At 32.4% G+C, this 22,351-nt stretch overlaps 1 protein-coding gene across 7 annotated transcripts in view; it reads left to right on the forward strand.

Annotated features, from left to right (window-relative positions):
- Positions 1-22,351, forward strand: part of LOC117122198 (phosphatase and actin regulator 2-like) — a 28,932-nt gene that overhangs the window by 706 nt on the left and 5,875 nt on the right. Inside the window, exons 2-6 of one of the 7 annotated variants that reach the window (XM_033267702.1) lie at positions 4,197-4,356; positions 10,335-10,544; positions 12,631-12,720; positions 20,112-20,447; positions 21,607-21,670. In XM_033267702.1, coding sequence (XP_033123593.1) covers positions 4,269-4,356; positions 10,335-10,544; positions 12,631-12,720; positions 20,112-20,447; positions 21,607-21,670 — 788 coding nt within the window. In that variant the 5' untranslated portion in view covers positions 4,197-4,268. Of the gene's footprint in view, positions 1-3,327; positions 3,536-4,196; positions 4,357-10,334; positions 10,545-12,630; positions 12,721-16,367; positions 16,516-20,111; positions 20,448-21,606; positions 21,671-22,351 lie in introns of those variants that run through there. The other 6 variants (XM_033267703.1, XM_033267700.1, XM_033267701.1 and 3 more) reach the window with 6 other exon arrangements.

Consider the following 22,351-nt stretch of genomic DNA (forward strand, 5'->3'; position numbering starts at 1 on the left):
TATAAGTACCTAACTTAGGCCTAGCTAAGCCTTAGCCTACTACTAGGCCCAGCTAAGCCTAGTAGGCCCTAGGTCTTTCTAGGCAAGCCCTTTGGTTAGGGTAGGTAGAGTAGGCCTATCTAGGTCTACCAGGCATCTAGGTAGCTAGAAAAAAAAATTGAAATGTCCCAAATATTTTTTATTTATTTTTAATAGAAAGAAATAACTGAATGAAGTATTTTAAAACAAAATTTATGTAAATCGGACCAATATTAGCAGAGATATTGCTATTTTAAATATGTTTTTTGCAGGAGTTAATTCCTATTGTTTTTATTATACAAAAAGTGTGTCCCTTACAGTATAATTATGTAGCATTTTAGGCCATGTTAAAATAATACTTGACAATTACTAACGATTATAATTTAGTATTCTAGTATATATATTTATATTAGATTTAATAATTTTTATCAACTTATAGATTCTACGTATAATAAATTATATTGAATCGCATAACTCTAGGCCTAATTGCAGGCCTCAGACAACACGATGGCCAGCGGGAAAAACATTTTTTACCCCGCGTGTAGCCGCAAATTAACGAGGACGCACTCTATTCATACGAGCAGAGCCTAGTTGCGGTACGTAATAAGACAATAGAATTTTATGCTATCAATTTCAATTAATATGCTCACAAATATTATTTAAAACTTTCTTATCTTTATAGTTTAAAAACTGAAGAAAACAAAAATGTTAACCAAAAAACTAGCGAAGGTTTCCTTTTATTATTGAAAATCGACGAAACATTGGTTGTACTAAAAAAACTTCTACTAAATCGATTCGCGCGCTTAAAAAGCCAATAACTTGGTCCAGAAATCATTTCTGGAGTGTTACTGTATCTGGAAGTAATTTGGTCAAATTGTTGTATACTTCCGCGAAATACCCAATTAATACATTGGATATCCTATCTCCGTAGGCCTACTTTACTTTCTACAGTATTAGAGAGCTAGGCCCAGACTGTATGTATAGTGAGGTCTGCGCGGGGAATGTATCCGCCACACAAAAATTTGTCCAAAAAATCGTATTTCGGAAAATAGGGCCAATTTCCTCGCAGATTTTGCCGAAAATTAGGCTTTGACCAAATCTTAATAGGCCTATGTAACCAATGCAATTATGCAGCAATTACGATTCCAATTTTTTACTGTAGGTATCCTCCACGCAATTAAAAAACTATAAATTGTGGGACTAGCCTACAGTAGGCCTGGTAGGCCTAGGTCCATACTGTGTGTAAAAAAAGTGTGTTAATTGCATGGATGGTTCATCAAAAACTAGCTTAAATTAGTGCCGGAAATGGAAAATAGGTGCACAGAATCGTAACTAACTAAGCCTAACTCCTATCCTACATAGCCTAGGGGAGGTGACAGACGATCGGGTCCATTTCCAGACAATCGGGCCCAACTAGTGTGGAAGATCTGGTAAATAGCAATGATGGATGTCGATGGAGTCCACCTACAGTAGGCCTAGTGTGGAATATTGCGTTCTAAATTCATTTGACATCGGATATTAAGAATCGTTATTAAAATGATCATATTATTTCAGTATGACTACCTGTATCTATAAACATCAACAAATACAAATGACAGTCATGGGTTGAAGTTATTTTGCCTACCAATAATCTTGCGATCACTCCCAGTTTCAATATTTAAATCATCCTGGGCCAAATCGTCTCTAATTAAGCCTACGGCCTACACACTCGTTATATATCAAGAGATAGTCCAATACCTAATTTCCGGCAAAACCTCTGTAGAAATCAGTCTTATTTTCAAAAATGCTCGTGCATATCTCTAGACCTAAGTGTTGTGCACAGAGGATAGACCCACAGTATGTATTCCCTGCACAGACCTTGTATTACAGTCTGGGCCTTGGCTACAGTAGGCTAGAGTGGGAAACAAGTCTATATAGAAAATATTATTAATGAACTGCGGATGCAGCTGACTTAGGCTAAATTTCACCCCAGCTGCATAATAATAATAATAATTATAATAATACCAGTGGTCCATGGATTACATTATCTTGGAGTTGACAAAAATCCAAATTAGGTTAAAAGGTAAATCTTGCACTGTCACAAACTATAGAAATCAAAAAATTATAGTTCCATATTTGAATTTCCTATTAATAATTTTAATATTTTAAATCCAAAATAAACAGGACTTTCTACATACATAAAGCTATTTAATTTAATTTAATTATTTTTACTATTAAGCCACACTGAAACAAGTAAAAGTAAATGCCACTGTTTTTATATTTTTAATTTTAAGTTTGTTTTACAAAATTATATTCATTAAAATAAGAATATCATAACAATGTTGATTTTAAACATTGGAATACCTGCCAACCATATGATTTAAATTTCTAATCAATGTTAAATGTTTTGGTTTTTAAAACCACTTAAAATCAGGACTTCCTGATGCGTCAAGATGTTACAATGTTTTCTATGCCAGTTTGATGGAACTTGGAAATTTCTCTAGATTTGGCTTATTATATGCTCAGATTTATTGAAACTGTTTATCAAACAAATTATTGACAACTCAATTCATTGTTTATTGAAGGACTTTCGAGTAATTGTCATGCTTTATTTTTTTTCCTATTCTTTCGGTGCCCGGAGCGGGCCAAATGGCCGAGCGATTAAAGCAGGGGCACCGTGATCATAGCCAACAATATCGGCACGGGTTCGCGGCCGGCTCGCTCCTATAGTTCTGGTGGTGGAACAAGTCTTCTCGGATAAGGACTATAAACCGTAGGCTCAGTGTACACAAATGCTCATGTGGACTTTAAAGAACCCAGTACATCTTTCGAGATGAGTAGGAGGTTACCCCGGTGTACTGGTTCATTTTTCACCTGACGTGGACAGATGAAAGTGCGCCGGTTTAATGGCTGCTGAAGACATGAAGTTACCCTTAGGGGAGGAGAAAGTTATTGTAAAGTGCAACATCTAGTCCCGAGCGCATAGAGACCATGTATTATGCGCTATATAAGTCTCCAACCAACCAAGGAAAATGTGTCTGTAAACTGAAAGCATTGCAGAAATCCCCTATTTCACAATTTGGCATTATAAATAGTATTTCAGAAATGTATAAATCCAAAATTAATGGCAACAAGAAGGCCAAAAGTTTATGAGGACAGTCACAGGAAACAAATATTTGTTGCAGTTGGCCTAACACCTACACTACTTGGCAATTGTAATAACACACACAGTTACAATTGTCAGCCGTTAATCCTGTTTACAATAATATCAGCTAACCTGTAGCGGCTATGACAACTGTACAAACAATTAAGGAAGTTACTTAGTTCCTCTCTGGTAGTGTCAAACTTTCCTTTAAGTAGTTCAAAAGAAGTCAATTGTTTCACAATAAGTCTGCGAGTTGTTGTATACGATACTACGTGAAAATATCATTACTGTACAGTATGCGTAATAAATTTTCCATTTCGGGATCTTTACATCAGAGGCGTAAAAAATCACGTAAGGATAAACAAATTGTTAACAATTCCCTGCATTGGAGTGGTAAGTAAAAGGATCAATGCAACTATGGTTCACACTGTATCACCAAAAAGTACTGCACAGTACAATGTATACAGTCCTGTGGCAGATGGGTTCTGTAAAGTGCAGATAACATAAACATAACATACAATATAGTGGCAAGATCTATAAGACTGTGTCTAATTTAAATGAAGCTATTATAAAATTACTATCTTTTTTGACATACAGTAGGCCTGTGTTGTACAGTTTGCTTGTAATTGATCTACAGTGCTATGCAAAAACATGTTTCAATAGTGTGAAATATTAATTTGTTCCTTAATTTTAGTGTCTATAGTATAGCATTTAATCAATTTGTAAATTGTAATGTTCACCCTTTGTTTAGGCCATTTGAGCTGTATATTTGTTTGTAATCACCTAAATGTTATAAATTATATGAATTTTTGTATGATCCCTTAGTGAATATGTAGTCTAAATGTAGTGATTGTTCAGTGCCTTTTTTAAAGTTTGAATGCTAGGGCATTGATACAACATAAAATTGTATGTATGTAAGCGCATTATAAAATTTTTACTGTTTTTTTTATTTCCTTCATTATTATAAATTGCTTTATTATTATAAATTGTTTTACTTTTCTTTGAATTTTTGTTATATTACTTTTATATTTTTTATTAATAAATTTCATTTCAGACATCATTTCTACCATCAACTTTCATTTTTCGCAATTTTTGTTAAGAAATAGAGGTTATCAAAATTGGCACTATGATGCGTTCAATGCGAGAACGTTTATCTTTCAAAAAGCGAGGCAGAAAACACAAGAAGATAGTCAATGAAGATCCTGCAAAGAAAAGTACCTTGTATATTTTTTTTTTTTTTTCGTTTGCTTCAAATATCCTAATCTGCAATGCTCTTTGCTTTTTCCCCATTAAAAAAAATTCTCCTTCGCTTTACTACAGTATGTTTTTCGCTTTACTATGTTTTTCGCTTTTTGTCTACTTTATATCTTCTTGGCAATGGTTGCACACACTCATTTTATTATCACTTGGCTTTTGGGGAGTTCACTAACATTTCATTTTGAATCTGATCATCTTTTCTACCTTTGTTCTGTACATCCTTACCATCATTACCATTTATTATTATGCTGATAGTTGATTTAAAATAATGATTACTGGGAGCACATTGTAATCTAAATTGTGATGCCAAATTTACCACATCGTTTTTTTGTTTTTTTTTAAACTTACCATAGTGTCCTACTACCAGGAACAAAATTATCAAAATACTGATTTTGCTAAACATGCAGTAAATTCTAAAATGATCATCAGATTAGTTTCACTCCCCTCTGCCCCTGCTTCTTAAGTTAAGTTGTAGAGGTTAATACTGTAATGACTGGATGGCTAGTCACCATTGATTATTAACAATTTTTAACCAATAAATATCATTTAGTTTTTACTTCCCCATTATAATCTAACATACTGTATTACTGTACAGCGCATATCTCCTGTTTAGAAAATATGTAGCATAATTATGTTCCTGGGTGGTGGTTGTTTATTGTGTTCTTGGTATGTGGATTATTGTTTAATTTTAACCCATCAACATCATTATATTTTTTTTAACATGGTATGAACATTCTACTAGCACACAGCATCACATGGATGTTGTTGCTACTGTAAGTTGTTGGACCTGAACATAAACATATGCTCACTGCATTTGTGTGTTTGTGGGAAGAATATTCTGATAATAGTCACATGTTGAGTTTGAGTGACTTTCCCATAGGGTCCTAAGGCCCAATAAAAAAGTTATTAGTTTATCACCCTCACACGCACACTGTATCTTCCATGAAAAAAAAAAATTAGAATTTTTTTTTTTGGGTGGGGGTGAACTTTTTTTTTTTTTTTGGAGGGGGTGGGGGGAAAGCTGGGAAAAGTATTATTTTTTCATATTTTTTTATTAAATAGTTAGTAGATATTGTTTGTATCTCAATCATGTTTTACTTTGAATATCAATGCACCAGCAAACAACACAAAGGTGATATTTGGCTTCAGCAAAATAAAAAATTTTAAAAAAATCCTCCCTCCCTCATCACTTTTCCAGCCTAAATAAGAGTGATAAACTAATAAATTCTTTTATAGGGCTTTCTAAGATTTGAACCCAGTTATTTTCTTAATGAGGTATATAAACGCAGTGTACAGTAGCGTTCAGCTGTATTGGATGCACTTAAATACTAAGTTTGGATATGAAATAGTACAGTACGTGCTTACTTTAACACAGTTCACAGTTCAATTTAAAAATACAACAGTATCTTAGAATGCATTATTATCAGATTATGAAATGAATTTGGATAATAAAATATGTGTGTGATACTGACTAAAAAGTCTGACAACATCTGTTATGAGAGTGTTCAAGGTATAGTATTGTATAATGAAATCACTTGTCATTGAATCATGTACTTAACAGGGTATAAGTGGTCAACTGTAAAATTGTAAAAGGGGATCATCGACTGAACCCATCACATCAATAAGCAAGTTAATCTAGCGAACAAGCTATTGAAACTTAATATTTTAAATCATAATCGTAAATTTTTAAAATGGTGCACTACAGTTTGGTTGCAGAAAGTAGAACAGTAATTGGGAAAGCAAACGATTTGTTCACAGTTATACAGTAGTTTTAAGGTGATTCAAAGGAATATTTGTTAACTAATCTTGTCATAAACTTAGATTAAATATTGAATCAATACAACATTGGTTTACACTTATAGTAACTCATGATACAGGAATCAAATTAAATTTTAAAAAAAACCTACAGTATTTATTTAATGTAGATTTTTTTTAACAAGCACACATATCACTGCAGTGAGACGGGAACATACCATGTTGTAGATCTACACTATACAATTTTTGCAAAATTGATTGTCGAATTAAATTGCGAAAATAAATTAACACTAGGCCGTCAAGAATGCAGCGCCGTTGACGTCAAAGCACCACGTGACCGTTTTTGTTGCTGAGCAACGCTACCCGACTTGACCACATGGTAGGTAGTTGCTCTGTAACGAAGCATTTTCAACAGTATAGTGGTGTAACAATGCAGTACTGTACTTGTTAACATTAAATATAATTCTATCTTGTCCATAAAATCGAGGGCTAAAGTTGAATATATTTTATTTATTCAAATTGTATCAGAGGTCATGTGCAAAAGAGATGGTCTTTGTGAGAGGGATCATACCATTGTCAAGTGATGGAGTGATGCCAACAGTAGCATGTCAGAGATAAAGTGCAATAAGTTAAAGTCCTTATTCAATGTCAACGAGATTAAATGGATTTGAAATAGAGAGCTAATTATACTAAAATCTAATATACTTTTTAATTAATTGTACACACTTGGCAACTCAAATTTTTAAGTACAGTATAGTACTACAGTAATGCCATCCCATTATCTTTCCAGGTGGTATACTATTAAAGCCATTAGCATTTATCTAAAACTAGCATTAAAATACTGTGCTGAATTTGGGGAGAGGGGGGAGTTAACATATTTTATTTTTATTTTTTTGCACACATCAGCTTTGTATAATATTTTAAAGAAATTAGTTACTAGGGCAACCCTGAACCAGTGAAATGTCTGTAAATTTCTTCCTTTTGCTTTGTAACTGTCAGTCTAAAAACACCATTGCGAACCCTTGAAATATAAGCCCAAAAGTTTATTTGCAGGATGAATCTTTGAAACATAAGAAATGCCCTTAACATTTGCAAACAGACCATACACCCTACAATATAATAACTTCAGTTGACTTTGTACCTGAATAGCTTTCATTGTGTCTGTAAATCTAAAGTGAACAATTATTATTTATTGAGATTCTTTTTCACGGATTAAATGCTATTATGACATAAGTACCTAGAATAAAATTGAATGAATAGTTAGTGTTGCCCCAGGCTGACTGAATTGCTGTACAATTGGTGCAAGTAATATCGGCCTCAAAGACCAAAAGAAATGATCTTTCTAGAATTTGATAAGGAAATGTTTACTTGAAATTGTACGCAACTCATAAGTCTTCAGAAATAGGTTTATGAGATTAAATTCCTAGATCAAAGTAGAACAGTAGTACAGTATGTCATAGTAGTTGGCAGAGAACCTATGATATTCGCTTGTGACCTAATACCTTGATTTACCCATGGAGGTACAGGTACTATATTACCTACCGTACAGTATGTCACTACAGTATATTTGTCTCTCCAAGTGGTTGTTTTGAATACAACAATAGTTATTTGCATATTTTGCCTTATATACAGATCTCAAATAATACACTTTACTGCTCTACAATAGTCATATAATTACAAAGAAGCATTCCAATTTCCATGTTGTTTCAGAAATCACAGTTGTTATTTATAGACTTATTTAAATTTAGAAATTTTGTTTTCCTGGTATGGGAGGAGGGATCAATCAGTTACTAAAAACCTGTAACTTTTCCTAAATAATCATGTCTGTAGCCAGCCATATTGTTTTGAAAATTATTGAATGTATAAAAGTGCATACCAACACTGTACTTTTATTAAATTGAACTCCTGCTTTGTTATGTAAAGAAAAAAAGTGTAATACGATATTGGTTTGTAGTGACATGGTTTATTTCCTCATGCATGTACTTTTGATCTCACTTCATATAATATTCCTTTGATCCTCATGTATTTAGAGTTTCCCAAATTATTACTCTTTGACTACAGTAAATTATTTCATTTATTGGCACAAAAGTTAATTAATGATTAATTGGAATAAAAATAAACATCAAATTTAATTGTGTCAACCTTCATTCATAATTGGCAATGACTAATAACTTAAATAAAATAAAGAATTTCGGTTGGCCAATTGAATTGATTTGAAAAATCATGTGTACTGTAAGCTCGTCTATAGAGTTGTTATCATGTAGTCATTTAAACAAGGAATTTATAAACGAACATTATAAGTGCTTTGACACCTGTATTCTTTAAAAAAAAAAAGGGGGGAAAACATCATATGCTTGAGGCCATATGAACAGGCAAAAAGTATAGTACTATATAGTACTATATAGTACTATATAGTACTACATAGTACATAACAACATTCAAGCCTAAAGAATATCAGTTGCCCATCAACCTTGTGTATTTCTGATTGGTTCATAAAGCCAGTGGTGTCTCCTTGCATTGTCGATATCCTTGAATGGCTGTTTGCATTGTCTGGTCCTACCTGTTGTACTACAGTACTGTGCTAATAATAGTACATTGTACAGTAATTGATGTGTACACTGTAGCACCTTTCATTCTTTTATTTGTTTAAATAAATGTGTTAATTTAAATAGACACTTTGAACTTTGGTCAGGATAGCCTCAAACTCGGAACAAGATTGAATTTGCATTGAAATACAGTATAGGCCTACCTAGATATTTTCATAATACATACCTTATTGGTCAGCCCTAACTTTTAATAAAATTCCTTTACCAAAATGCCAGTGGCAGATCCAATAATTCAAAATAGAGGGATCTCAGCTGGGAGGGACTAAATTGCTGGAAATGGCACTCTCAGACTTAAATCTTAATGTTTCATTTTCTCTCCATTAAAAAAAATAATTTTTCATAAATTTAGTGCGGGTGAGGAGGGACTCCCCCTTGAATTCGCCACTGCATGCTTTACCCAGATATAAATAATTTGAAGTACTGTACTATCCAGCGGCTCCTTGCACATTTTCTGATTTTTCAAGACTTGTGTTTTAGTGTTGTTATTGTATCATGATATAAAATTACTTTTCAATTTTTTTTTATCATTCATTACAGTGTACATATAAGGGATATTTTTTTGCTGATAAATTATCAATGTTATTGAAGTTGTGTTATGGTTTATTTATTATATTTAATGGAATAATTTGAGTATTGTTATCTTTTTTGTGCACTTTTGTATATATCTCTGACTGTAATTGTAATTGTCACATTGCCTCTTTTCTTCCTGATCCTGCATAGTGTTTTTATGGTATAAAAATCATCACTAAAAACTGTACTTTTGATTCTAACAATCTCTATAATAAAATTCTCATCTACTGTATCTACAGTGTGTATATTATATGTAGTAATAGATCATGCTTCTTGTAGTCTTGTTTCTCTTCTATAACAATGATACATCATATTTGTTTAAACTGTTCTATCTGTGCTCAATATTTTACATTATTGTATCAATTCATAATAATGAATGTCATAGAATTTTACAGTTGTAGACTTCAATGTGTAGTATGCTTTATTTCATTATTAATTATTAATAATCATGGTTACTAAACATTATCCTTAATGAACATATTTTCCAAGGACTTCTTGGAAATTAAATTGTAGAAGTAAGTCCTGTCTAGGCTATCAAATTTTATTTGACAAAATCATGTGACATGCCTAAATATGGTCATGATGACATCACATCATTACCATATATAGGCACATCATTACTATATATGGGCATACAGCAGTTTTTTGTCACATAAAATTTGATAATCTGCACAGCGCTTACACAGATGTTATGTTCCAAGACTTCACAGACAACAGGATATACTTATTGTGAGCATTGTTGTAATGATTGGGTCGCAAAGTCCTCGAAAGGTTGTTACTTGCCTGATATCTAATCGGAAAAACTGGTATCAGGCTGTTTAAGGCCAGGCAAGGGTATGATGAAGGTCAGAATAGATTTCATTTTTTCAGCCTACGCTGATCCTTCATGATGGCTAGTCATATAATGTTCAATCCTTAAGCACTCCCTCTAATAATGTATTTTAGTGATTACCGTCTAATCTTTCTATTTATTAACACTAATTTGAAACGTTTGTTTATCGCAGCTGTAGGTAACGGTTCACGTACCATGGTAGATGATGGGGAGGTGGCCGGGACCCAACAATTTGAAGCGACTTCACCTCAAGTAACGCATACTAAAAAGAAGTCCAGGTGGTCAGTGATTCTGAAACCATGGAAGTGGAGGAAGAGGAAAAGCCAAAAAAAGAAGAGCAAGAAAGAAGCCGCTGCGGCTGCCACAGAAGCTGCAAAATCTGGTACCGTGCTACCTATTATTATATTTAAAATTTAACCTAAGCTTTTGCTATACTTGCCTACTTCCTTGTCAAGTAATCAATCAACAGGGTATTAAAGCACAAATGTCTATGTCAGAATATAAAGCCCAATAAATGTTTTTTATTAGTTTATGATATTGAAAAAAATATTTATTTTTGAAAATTTTTTATTTTGTTAATTTTTGTTAATTTTTTTTATAGTTATTACAGTATTTTTGAAAATTCTTTTAGTGAATAGATAGTAGATAGTGTTTGTATATATCTCAATCATGTTTTACTTTGAATGTCAATGCACTAGCAAACAACCCAAGGGTGATATTGGCTTTAGCAAAATAAAAAATAAAAAGCCTCACTCCTTCATTACTTTTCCAGCCTAGATACTCTAGGGTGATAAACTAATAACAGATTTTTATATGGCCTAATGTTCAGTGGTGCTATGATGGTAGCATTTCTCAGAGTGTGTCTAATTAGCTTCATATTAAGTTTTTTTTTTTATTAATTTATTTTTGAGTTAACATTACACATAACAATACATAATATAATGTAACACCTCAAGGATAGATATTCATGGAGAACTTCCATGCTTCTTCTCTTGCAATAACAAATAAAAATAATTAATGGTTTGATGAATCATATGGAAGGCGGTTTGGCACAGTGATTTCCATTGAGGTTGTAAACCTCGTCGAGGGTTCAAACCACACGCTGACCATTCTCAACCGGTCATGCTTAGTTACCCTAGCTTGCACTCTTGACGGGTTGTGAAGTGCCTCTCGCTGTGTTTCAGGCCTAGGCGTGAGTATTTAATGGCTTATAAATTAAATAAATGTAAATATTGTGGCTGCCTCTCATCAATATTGATCGTAACATTAGGCCTGATATACCAAGATATACAAAAAAAAAAATATTGGGTGATACAACTATAAAAAGCATCAAATAGCAAGGTACAGTAGTTCTTGGTAAGTTGTTGAATAATCAGCATGTTAAAATTATACTATAGCACTTGAAATATCCTGCTCAGTAGTACTGATTAATAGTAAATGGGAAAATGAATAGGTGTTTACAATGAAAACAGGATGTACGGTTCTGTATGCGTATTTGGATTCAGTGCTGCCTTTTAATGGCCTTATTTTTCCTATATTTTAATCCTGTTCTGAGCAGACCTTGGAATATATTTGCATAAAGACAATTTTGATACTAATTTAAATTTTGTCTTTTAAACTAAATTGGCTTTGCCAATAATAAAAAGTCATTCTGCGTTTATAAATAGGTAGGATTAGTGGTGTTGAGCATAGTATTGAAATACTAGCTATGGCCTGGTAACACAAATTCATAGCCATGTATATTTAGAGACAATACCACAACGAACATGTCGGAGGTAACACGATATTACTGTATATGTTGCATTTTCACATGCAAGAGGGTACTGTATTCCAGTGTATTATGGAAATAGACAATTCCTCATGGATTATTCGGCAGAGACATGTAAAACGTTATCTACAAAGAGGTCCTTTAGAAAAAGTAATGACAATGTAACTATACATCCTCAATGATTACCTCCTCAACTTCCCATAACATTTAACTATATGCCTCGCCAACTTTTCACACTCAATTAACACCGTGTAAAGTACGGTTATATGCTAGTATCATCAAAAATAATACTAATAACAAATCAAATAAATACATATAAGATAAAAGAATTTTAATGTGTGGTTTCTCACCTAGGATTTTATTTTTAAAAATGAGAATGAGATCAGTACTTAGTAGAAAGGGACTGTACTGAACTATTACCATGTACAGGCCAAAATAGCTCTTAAATGAAACATCATAGCTGCATTTTGGACCACTTTTCCAATGTGCTGAACACCAGCATCCCTATTCTTACACACTGATTCTGTTTTCCTGATCGGTTCGGTAGACCTTCCAATACGAAAATTAGGATTTTGGAATGCAGCTTTATACTATTGAATTCTCTGATTGAGTTTTGTATTGAATGTATGTAAACATGAAAACCATCTTGTACTGTATAAACATTCTATCATTAAACTTTCATTTTTGTCTCATGATGTAGCAGAAAAGGAGAAATTGATGCCGGAAGAGAAAGTGGAACAGACTGAAGGAATTGCGGAAAAGGAAGATGATAAGATTCAGACACCAGAAGGTAATGACATCTCTAAGTTACAATGTAAATGCAGCTTTTTTCCCAATTTGTTCTTTTACTTTATAATTAGCATTGAAGCTGTGTTCTAGTGCACCCATGATCACATGACTTCATTTCGGGTACATTTCAAAAACTTGTAAAAGTGGGATCATGGATGCACTTACTCACCATCCTTATGCAATGTTTCTATTGTAATTTTTAATGACAATTAGCACAATATACAGCATGTAGATCGTGCATTGTTGATGTTCATTTTGTATCTATAGACCATAAAACAAAGTTATATTTTGAATAGTAATACTGTAATGATAATGACAATGTAGGCATATAGCACCTGTAGTACGTACTGTAATATTGTACAATATCGTATAGAAAACTACAGTAAGCATAATAATGATGATGATTAATAAAACAATGATTGATGATGTAGTGATGGTGGTAATTGGTAATTTTAATTTATTCTACTGATAGTCATACTCATAGTTATACACATGACATTCAAATCTATAGTATGTTGTCAATTACTGCAATGTTGGGTTTTACTTTTAGTTTCATTTCCTCTGAGCTATACTTAGTAAAGTACTAATGTAGTACTGTAGTTTAAATTTCATGTACTTCAAATTTTGTTTTAGTTTTGTATATTCATCTGATAAAAGTTCTCAATTTCTGTATATTTGGGTCTTCATCAACATGACATGAGTTTTGACTTGACTTAACTTGGCATTCTTTTAAAAAATGGCTGCTGTTTTATTAAAGTAACAAAACATGATTTCAACTAATTTCTTATAACTACAGTACTTTGTTGTTTAAAAAAAAATCTGTTTTCCTCTTCAGATATGCATTTTGTTTATGTTCCTCCTTATTCTTATTTTGAAACTACAGGTTAATCAATTTTTCCATTTCTTCTATTGTTATATTGTTTATTTTCAATCTTGTTCTCTTCATTCTTTTGAATTTTGTCTGCTCTAGTTCAGAATTATCCATTGTTATGTTGTTTTCTAAGCTGTGTCCTATATAATTTCATAATCACTCACTTGATTTAATGCGACTAAGTATCAAAGTATTTTTGGCTTGAAATAACCAAAGAGCTTCTTACAGTTATTTTAATCACATCCTCTGATATACCGGAATCCAGTAGTCAAATATATCAACATGTTTCCTGGACTGCTCTCTGCTGTTGATAATCTTTTGGTTTGGTGCATGAGTCGTCAGGATGAGTGTCAATATGCAAACAGAGCAGGGATAATTCCAGCTGACTTTCCTCACATCCGACTATGTGAAACATGGATAAATTGACCTTGATGTTTCTTTATAACACTATAGAAGGCTAACAATGAATAAAGGATGCTAGTGTTTAGCTCTTGGGCACTAGAAGTGATTATAACAGATAAAAAGTTTTAATTTTCTGAATTAATATCTGGGTATAATCATAGTGAAAAATCACTATAAATTAAATGAGAAGGGTCAAATTTACCAGATTATCACTGACTATGCATAACAGTAAAAAAAAAAACAGTTTTGCCAAATTTTACCAATCCTAACATTCAGACATTCAGAGATAGTTTATTAAGTAAAATTTGTTTATTTTTTTAAACCTGTTAGTATTCGGTAAATTAAATAGGTATAATGTAAGGTTGAAAATTTATAAATATTATTATTCATTGGCCATATAGGACTGGTCTTTCTTCGTTAAACCATGCCCACCTGCGAAGATGACCAGTCGAATAGAAAACTTGTAAATACTCGACACAAAACAAAATGGCTGTATAGTTACTGTGATACACGTTGCGTAATCAAGATTGCTTTAACTTGTAATAGTATGGGTTTTTCGTTTAAAAAAATATTTTCATCCAGTTTTTGAATTTTGTTAGCCTACAATTATTTTTGGACTCCATGTGGGTAAATATTATAATTTTTATTTTATGAAAGTTATATTAACGCAAATGTTGTTTATAGACTCACCAATCGGCCGTGTTTTTTTTGGTCACGTGGATAACTTAACACACTCTGGTTTACGTTAATTTCGTTGTCAACGAAGTCTATTTAACGAACCAGTCGAATGAAAATAATACTCAACGAAAATTCGTACTCAACGAAGTGAACCAGTCAAATAAGCCCATTGTCTGGCCTTTTGATCTTATGAACTTGAATAAACAAAATTATGTATTTCAGTAGTATTGCAGGATAGCTTTTAATTGAAAATTATTTTCCTGACCGATTAATAGACAAAGTATTTGCCTAAATAATAATATATATTTCATAAAATCTTCACATTTGCTGGCAATTTTTTAAAATCTTAATGTATAAAACTAATCAAAATTAAATAATTAACTGAAAATGAAATGAGCTCGGGACACAATTTACATGATAGTAGGAATGATTAGATTTTTGATGGCGACTGTTGTCACACCAGTTGTACAGTGATATTCACTATTCTCAAGATTGCAATTGAATCTGTTAATTTGTTGTGCCGGTCAATTACACTTATTGATTTTTTTCTGTTATAAGATGGCTTCACATAAGCTCACTAGCCCACAATTATTACAAGACCATTTTGAAAATCAATAGGGCTATCAGCGATGGAGATTGGATTAATAATAGTATACCTTGAGTGCCTTTTCTCAAAACTTAGTTTTGGGGTATCACAGTATTTTAATCAATATTTTAATTCAGTATGAAACAAGTTAGTTAATTCACAATATGTCTCATAATTGTCATATTCTACATTCCTTTGCCTTTAACTACTCTTGACTCGAATGTGGCATTTTTGAATGTCGGGCTATTTGTAAGATATGATGGATGTGACACAGTATAAAAATACACCACCATCATGAAGACTTTGCTAGTTGTTACTGTTATTAAAAATATTTTCAGATAATTATGTTAAAAAATATTTACATGGCCACAACAGGAAACATGGACCACAAAATTAGTCTTGGAATTAAAAATGAAGAGCACCACACTCACTAGTGCTTGTCAATATCATCTACTGCCCTCTTGTGTTTGAATGTTGAAGCCATTATAAATATTTGCATGCCATTCAAAATTATTACAATTTTGGCCAAGTAAAGAAATTAAATGTTTTCTTGTTCCTCATTGCTTCAATTTTTACTGTTGCTTCAGTTTTTATTTTATTTATTTAGTTAATTTATTCACAAAATTCTGAATTGCTATAGCGAATTAAAATAGTATTGATCTTGATCCTCTACGGCGACCTTTGCAGGTCAGGCAGGTTCAACGAATAATAGCCTACCTTTACCAACTTGATCTGAAAAATTTGACAACCGTAAAAAAGCTTCCTTTCTTCTTTTTTTTTTATAATATATTAATAGTGCAGTATATAAAAATGATTTTAATAACATTATTAATTAGTACAATTCGTACTACTGTATGTGGGTGTGGCTGGTAATAAGTATTTGCTTGGAGATGGGTTGCTCTCATTACCATTAATATTTATTTGTACGTCACGATTTGAAAGCTAATTCGCACAGCTTCATAGCAAGATTGAGGGCTCCACTTAATTCAGTTAGGTCGTATGTACATAAATACACTGTGTCATGTATACTAAATTATCCTGACTGGCCTATAACTGGAGGAGGTGTGTACCTGTTGTGGGCTGGCTGCCAAGAAGCTCATCTGTATGAGCTCATTATACCTCCATGATGAAACTAGATCCAAACTGTGAAAGCATTGACTGTCTGGTGTTTCTAGAATATCTCAGATTGCTTCAAGGAAGTGCAAGTGGTAGTGGACTGTATTTGGAAATGTTTAGCCTGTTTCGTAAACTAAAAGGCGGTAAGATTTCTAGAAATAGAGTTAGAATTAAGGAAGTTTTGTGATCCTTATTGTAGTCTTAAGTTACATCAATTAATGGTACAATAGCCTTTGAGATAATTTACCATATTTCCAGAATAATGTGTGTAGACCTACTGTACCTTTTTAAAAATATTTATAATTTTGTACTGTACACTGTAGTTCTAAATTTATGATTTTAGGTTTTGCAACTTTAACGCAATTAAGCTTAACAACATTTACCTTCAGTTAGTACATTGAATGGTAGGTAGTCATTAGCCCTAGGTCTGACTAAGTGAATGAATGTGGACCCTACTTTCCATTATATTAATTGTCTCGATTTCAATAAGTAATTTGTTTCACCAAATTAGTCAAAAAAAAAATCTTTGTTTCCCATCCTAGGTTTGTTTAAAAATAGTGTTGAAAATTGCATCAAGGCGTCTTGAAATTTTGCAGGACTATTAAGTTGAATTCAATTAATCGCCAACGATTCTGTCTTTGCGTGGTCTGTGTGTGAAAAAATGCATTACAAACCACAATACATGTTATAAATTGTAAAAAATGTATGTGGGTGTGTATACAGTAGGAAGCAACTAAGTTGGTTATTTGGTGTTATACAGTAGGCAAAGCTGTGTTGTTGAGTATATTTTGTTTCACATGGAGATGGGACTATTAAAAATTAAATATTTTTTTCATTCATTTTACATTTTTCCTTCTTTACAACAGTGAGTGGGTGACAAAGATGAAATATTCCAATTCCATATGATCAATGGTTTAACGATGATTATATGACAATTAAATATGAAAATATCTCTATTCATTAATTCATCAAATTCATCCATTTAAATAAATCAGTGAATTTGCAATAAATCAGTGAATTAGTCAACATGCAATGTACAGTACACCTTGTTGGTAGGCCCCATTTGTTTAATTATATATAATAATTCTGTCATTGCCTAGTTATGACCCACTTTCCAATATATCATCTGATTTCTCATCTGCTACAACAGTTCTATAAATATACTGTATCTCTTGGCATCCTCGTACAGTATACTAATTGACGTATGCAATTTTTCATTGGCATTCCTCATTCTAACATAATGTACTTGTATAATTCTTATGTATTTTTAGATTTTATGGAGGCACATTCAACAGTTAATAAACTTTACTGATGATTACAAGGTTTATAATACAACACATGATGTGATTGGAGCTGCAACTACATGAATTAGTGGTTTCAGTCTCAGGGTCCTTGGGGGAAAAAAAGCCAATAAAAGTCCTGTTAAATCCTGTTAAGTCTGTAAATGAGCCCAAATAATCTAATGAGGCTTAGTTAAATAGATCATTACATAGAACTTTCCATCGTGTATGTTTTATGAGCTTACTAGATACCTGGACATGTTTTTAAATGTCAAGGTATCAAGATTTTAACAATAATAATTTATTAGTACAATAAATTTATTTAGTTTAAACCAAACACAATTGACAAGTTAACCTGTGCAGGCTTTCATCATGTTGTCAACGTGGCTTAATCAGTTGGTATGAGCTAATTTATTATCGATTAAACTAGATAAATTATCAACCCAAATAAAACTTTCAAACATTCATGAAATAATGGTTAAAAAAATATATTAAATTTATTCTTTTAAAGCAAAAAATGCACTTGTATATTATAGGCCTATTAGGATACTTCAGACGTCATGATTTTGGGTATTACCAGTATGCTACAACTTTATATTGTAAACAGTTTAACTGACTGTCAGTTGACATCATCATTGTGTACAAAGCCACCCACTCGTTTTGAAAGAATGTTTTTCTATGCTATATTAAATAACCTTTTAGTAGATGAGAGAGAGATAGAGGAAGAGAGAGAGAGAGAGAGAGAAAAAAAGCAAGTGAAGACTATCTACTATCATCTGACTACTCCCCTATCTAATGTACTTAAATTTTGAACATCACAATTTTACGTTCAATAGGCCAAAACAGTATACACAAAAATACGATGAAGCTGGCATTGACTGCCAGCGAAAGCTTGTGTTGAATAAATTACATCAAAGTTAGTCTCAGAGTGCTGCCTTTTATAATCTGTGTATATTGTTTAGACTAACACGGCTTCATTACAACTTTTACAAAAATACGAGGAACTGAAAATAAATAAAAGTGACTGCTTAGGATTAAGCACTTCATATTATGTAAATCTAAATAATATGAAGTATTTAATTAATTTCAAAAATCGAAGTTAATCCACAGCAGTCATTTTTATTTATTTTCAGTTTCTTTGTATCTCAAAATTTGTGATTTCTGTTTTTACCTGTATTTTTGGGGGTTTTTTTAAATTCTTATATTTTACAACAAATTTCCAGAAGAACAAATACTTTTTTTAAGTGAATTCTTTTGAATATCTATTGATGAACTCTAAATTGTGTACTGTAGAATCAACAATTTGTACTTTACTGTACGTTGAAACATTTTCAATTCCATGTTTAGAAAAAAAAAAGCAATAGTCACGTCCTCATCGTCAGTCATCGACCATCCCTGCTATCTACAATGAGTTTTTAATATATTCACTTTGAAAACATTTTGAAATTACTTCCTTCTTACGGTAATTGGAATTTTGTTCCCTGTTCACCATGGAAGAAGAACAATATTATTACAAGGATTAATAATTTACAAATCATCATCATTAACATTGTGAGCTATGAATATAACTTCTGGTATCATAATTCACTTACACTGAGATATATATTGGCACTCTTTGAAGTCTTCCATGTATGGTACATAAAGCTAGCTGGATACCACCACTGTTGATATCACAGCCAGCATGCACTTGTACCCCATGCTGTACTGGCTTAGCAGTGATGTTAGTCTACTTATGATGTAGGCACTAAGCTCATCCATAATGACGTCTTCTGCCATTTGCTTGTCAACGGGCAATGATTATACTAATTATGGTAATTTCTCAATAGTATCTCAGGTTTGTTACAGTAGAAAAGTGCTGTAATTTGCATAATACATAACATTTTGGCATAATTTATAGGAATATAGACAATATATTTTGATCTGTAATGTGAATCACTCAGGGTTGTTTTGTTTTTCTGGACACTGAAGACAATAACAAACCAATTCTCTACTCTGCCGAATATAACATGACTATCAATTGAGGGCTTCCATCATGATAGGTTTTGTAAAGCATGCTAAGCATATTGATCAGACCTTGTCTGAAAGTGCTTTTTTCTGATTTGATCTGTTGTTGTACATATTGTAGAGTCAACAACCAGATTTCATATTACTGTAAATGTGACAATAAAAATTATCTTATCTGTTGAAAGTTGGACAACTTGTTATCAGACAAATTTTGGTCAAAAAATGGTTTATAGTGATTTATGTTTTCAGTGATTCATTTAAGATGTGTAAACTTATAATAACTTAAATTGCTGTGGTTAATGTCATGTTACTTCCATGAATTGTAAGCGGTGATTTTTTTTTTAGTTTAAATACCAGATTTTACCATAGACTGGATCTTTAATGAAACATCAATTTTCCAATGATAAATTTACATGACTATATTTATCTCATTAATTTATCACTATCTGTTATAGATTCCTCAGGAGAAGATGGACAGAAGGCTGTAACGACACAAGTAGAAATCAACCATATGTCAACTGAGAAAGAAAATCCAGATGAACAAGGAGGAGATGACAGTGAGGCTGAATCCACTCCACCGGAGAAACCTCCTCTAGACCCCTCATTTAAGGGGGTTAAACAGAACTCTCCACCCCCACTGCCTGAGAAAAAGGGGGCAGAAGATCATACCGGTTCTTCATTGAAACCGGTCCTCCCACCAAAGAAAGGAGGTGCAAAATCATCGCCTGTGTTACCAACCAACATGAACAAAAGCACAGATTCACCTCCGTTGCCGCCCAAGACAGGTAAAGGTATGGCATGCACTAATCTTATTAACACATGCAACTAACCTCTACTAAAGCTTGTCATAATATACTAAAACTTTACTATTAACCACTTATTATACTAAGCTAACACTTACAGATGCACTATTTATCTGTTGCTAATAACTTCCACTGCACAAGGTATAAAGAAAGTCTTGCATAAAAATCATTATCTATTTTACTAGAAATATTAATAAAATATTTCCTTGCAAATTAACTGATGTATAAGTATGGTACATAATAGTACTGTAATGTAGTTCCTGATGAATTACTGACTCCTTGATTAGCTGGTAGACAGTAAGAATTTTCTTTATAAATCTAAAACAGTAAATTGTAACATGTAGTTGTTTCAATCTGTTTCATTTTAAGATTTGTTTTTTTGTTAACCTACTAATCACTGAAGACTAACAATATACTACTAAACTACAAGCATTGATGTTTTCTGTCTTTCATTTATTTATAACAGTAATTTGTAGTTTTTAAGATTTTATTTCACTTGAAAAGTCTCAACTCCCTTACTTGAGCTGGCATCGCCAACTTTGCAGTGCGTGGTAGTAGAACCGATGCTTATTAGGTGGCAGCTACTAGAACCGAGCGTACTGACACCAGGGTACCAGTGTGTACATGATTGTGGTGGCAATGCCATTCTAACATTATTAGTCAATTCTTCCCTCCCTTTTTGTGCTCACAATTTGATTCAATTTATTAATGTCACTTTTGGCCGTCGTCATTACTAGAGCGACTTGTTTATTTATCTGTTTTTATGGCATGATTTCATGGTCTGAATGCTGTTAGACACTTTGAGATTGTGCAAGGCGCTCTGCAAATATAGGCCGGTACTTATATTACCATTCTATCTGGAAAATGCATTGAAAAAAAAACATTGAATAATTAATAACATACGTAACAAAGATAGATGTGAAATGCATTGTACACTTCCTCATTTTTAATCAACAGTTACATTATTTTAAAAACATACATTAAGTATTCTACATTTTCTTTATCATGAATTATACCTTGTTTCCAATGAGTGGACTACAAGCCCATCTTATTATCTGACTGATTCCTAATCACATTAGACATAGCACTGTACCTTTAATAATAGCAAATGAAACTTAATATTAAATGTCATCAATCTTTATTGTAGCATTTCAAAATGGCAACTTATCATTCAATATGGAAACACCAAATAAGGGCATAGGATTTACAGGGTGAGTAAACCAATGAACATATTGAATTGTATATACTGATTACATACTGTCGGTTGCTGTCTACTGTGAACGCAGGTCATTACTCTGGAAAATTCTAGTAATTGATCATCTCATGTGATAGGACATACACGAGTGCACAGACATTGAGTTAACAGATATTCTTATACTGGTCAATGTAATCGTGTTTGTTTACATTCTCTAAGGCATTCCCTCAACTTAAAATACCTATCTGTGGATTCACAATTTGAATGTCCATATCAAGAACCCTATATTGTGTTCTTTGAACTCCAATTAAAGGAAGTTTACCTATATAGCATTTGAGAATATCAAATTTAATGACTTCAAAATGCTAGGCTTTGAAATATAGACTATGATGTCACATTGTGCAGTGAACCGTAGAGTTAAATTAGCTTGGCTTTTTGTAACTTAACTTTGTGCTCAACTAAAAACAGCACTTACTACCATCTCAAACATGGTTTGTCCAAAAAAGAATTTGTAGAAAAATCAGTAAAAAGAGAATTCTGATATCTACAGTTTGTACAGATATCAACTGCAATTTCCAAGAAAGTATGGAAGTAGACTGAATTGATTGATGGGTTGATCTAATCTACCTGATTTGTATCTATCTGTCTAGCTTGAACCATTGCCTTTCTATTGTAACATATGTTACTTTTGTAATAA

Source organism: Anneissia japonica, unplaced genomic scaffold (assembly GCF_011630105.1).
Source record: "Anneissia japonica isolate Jap-2015-1 unplaced genomic scaffold, ASM1163010v1 scaffold287708_len1499824_cov190, whole genome shotgun sequence".
Taxonomy (NCBI): domain Eukaryota; kingdom Metazoa; phylum Echinodermata; class Crinoidea; order Comatulida; family Comatulidae; genus Anneissia; species Anneissia japonica.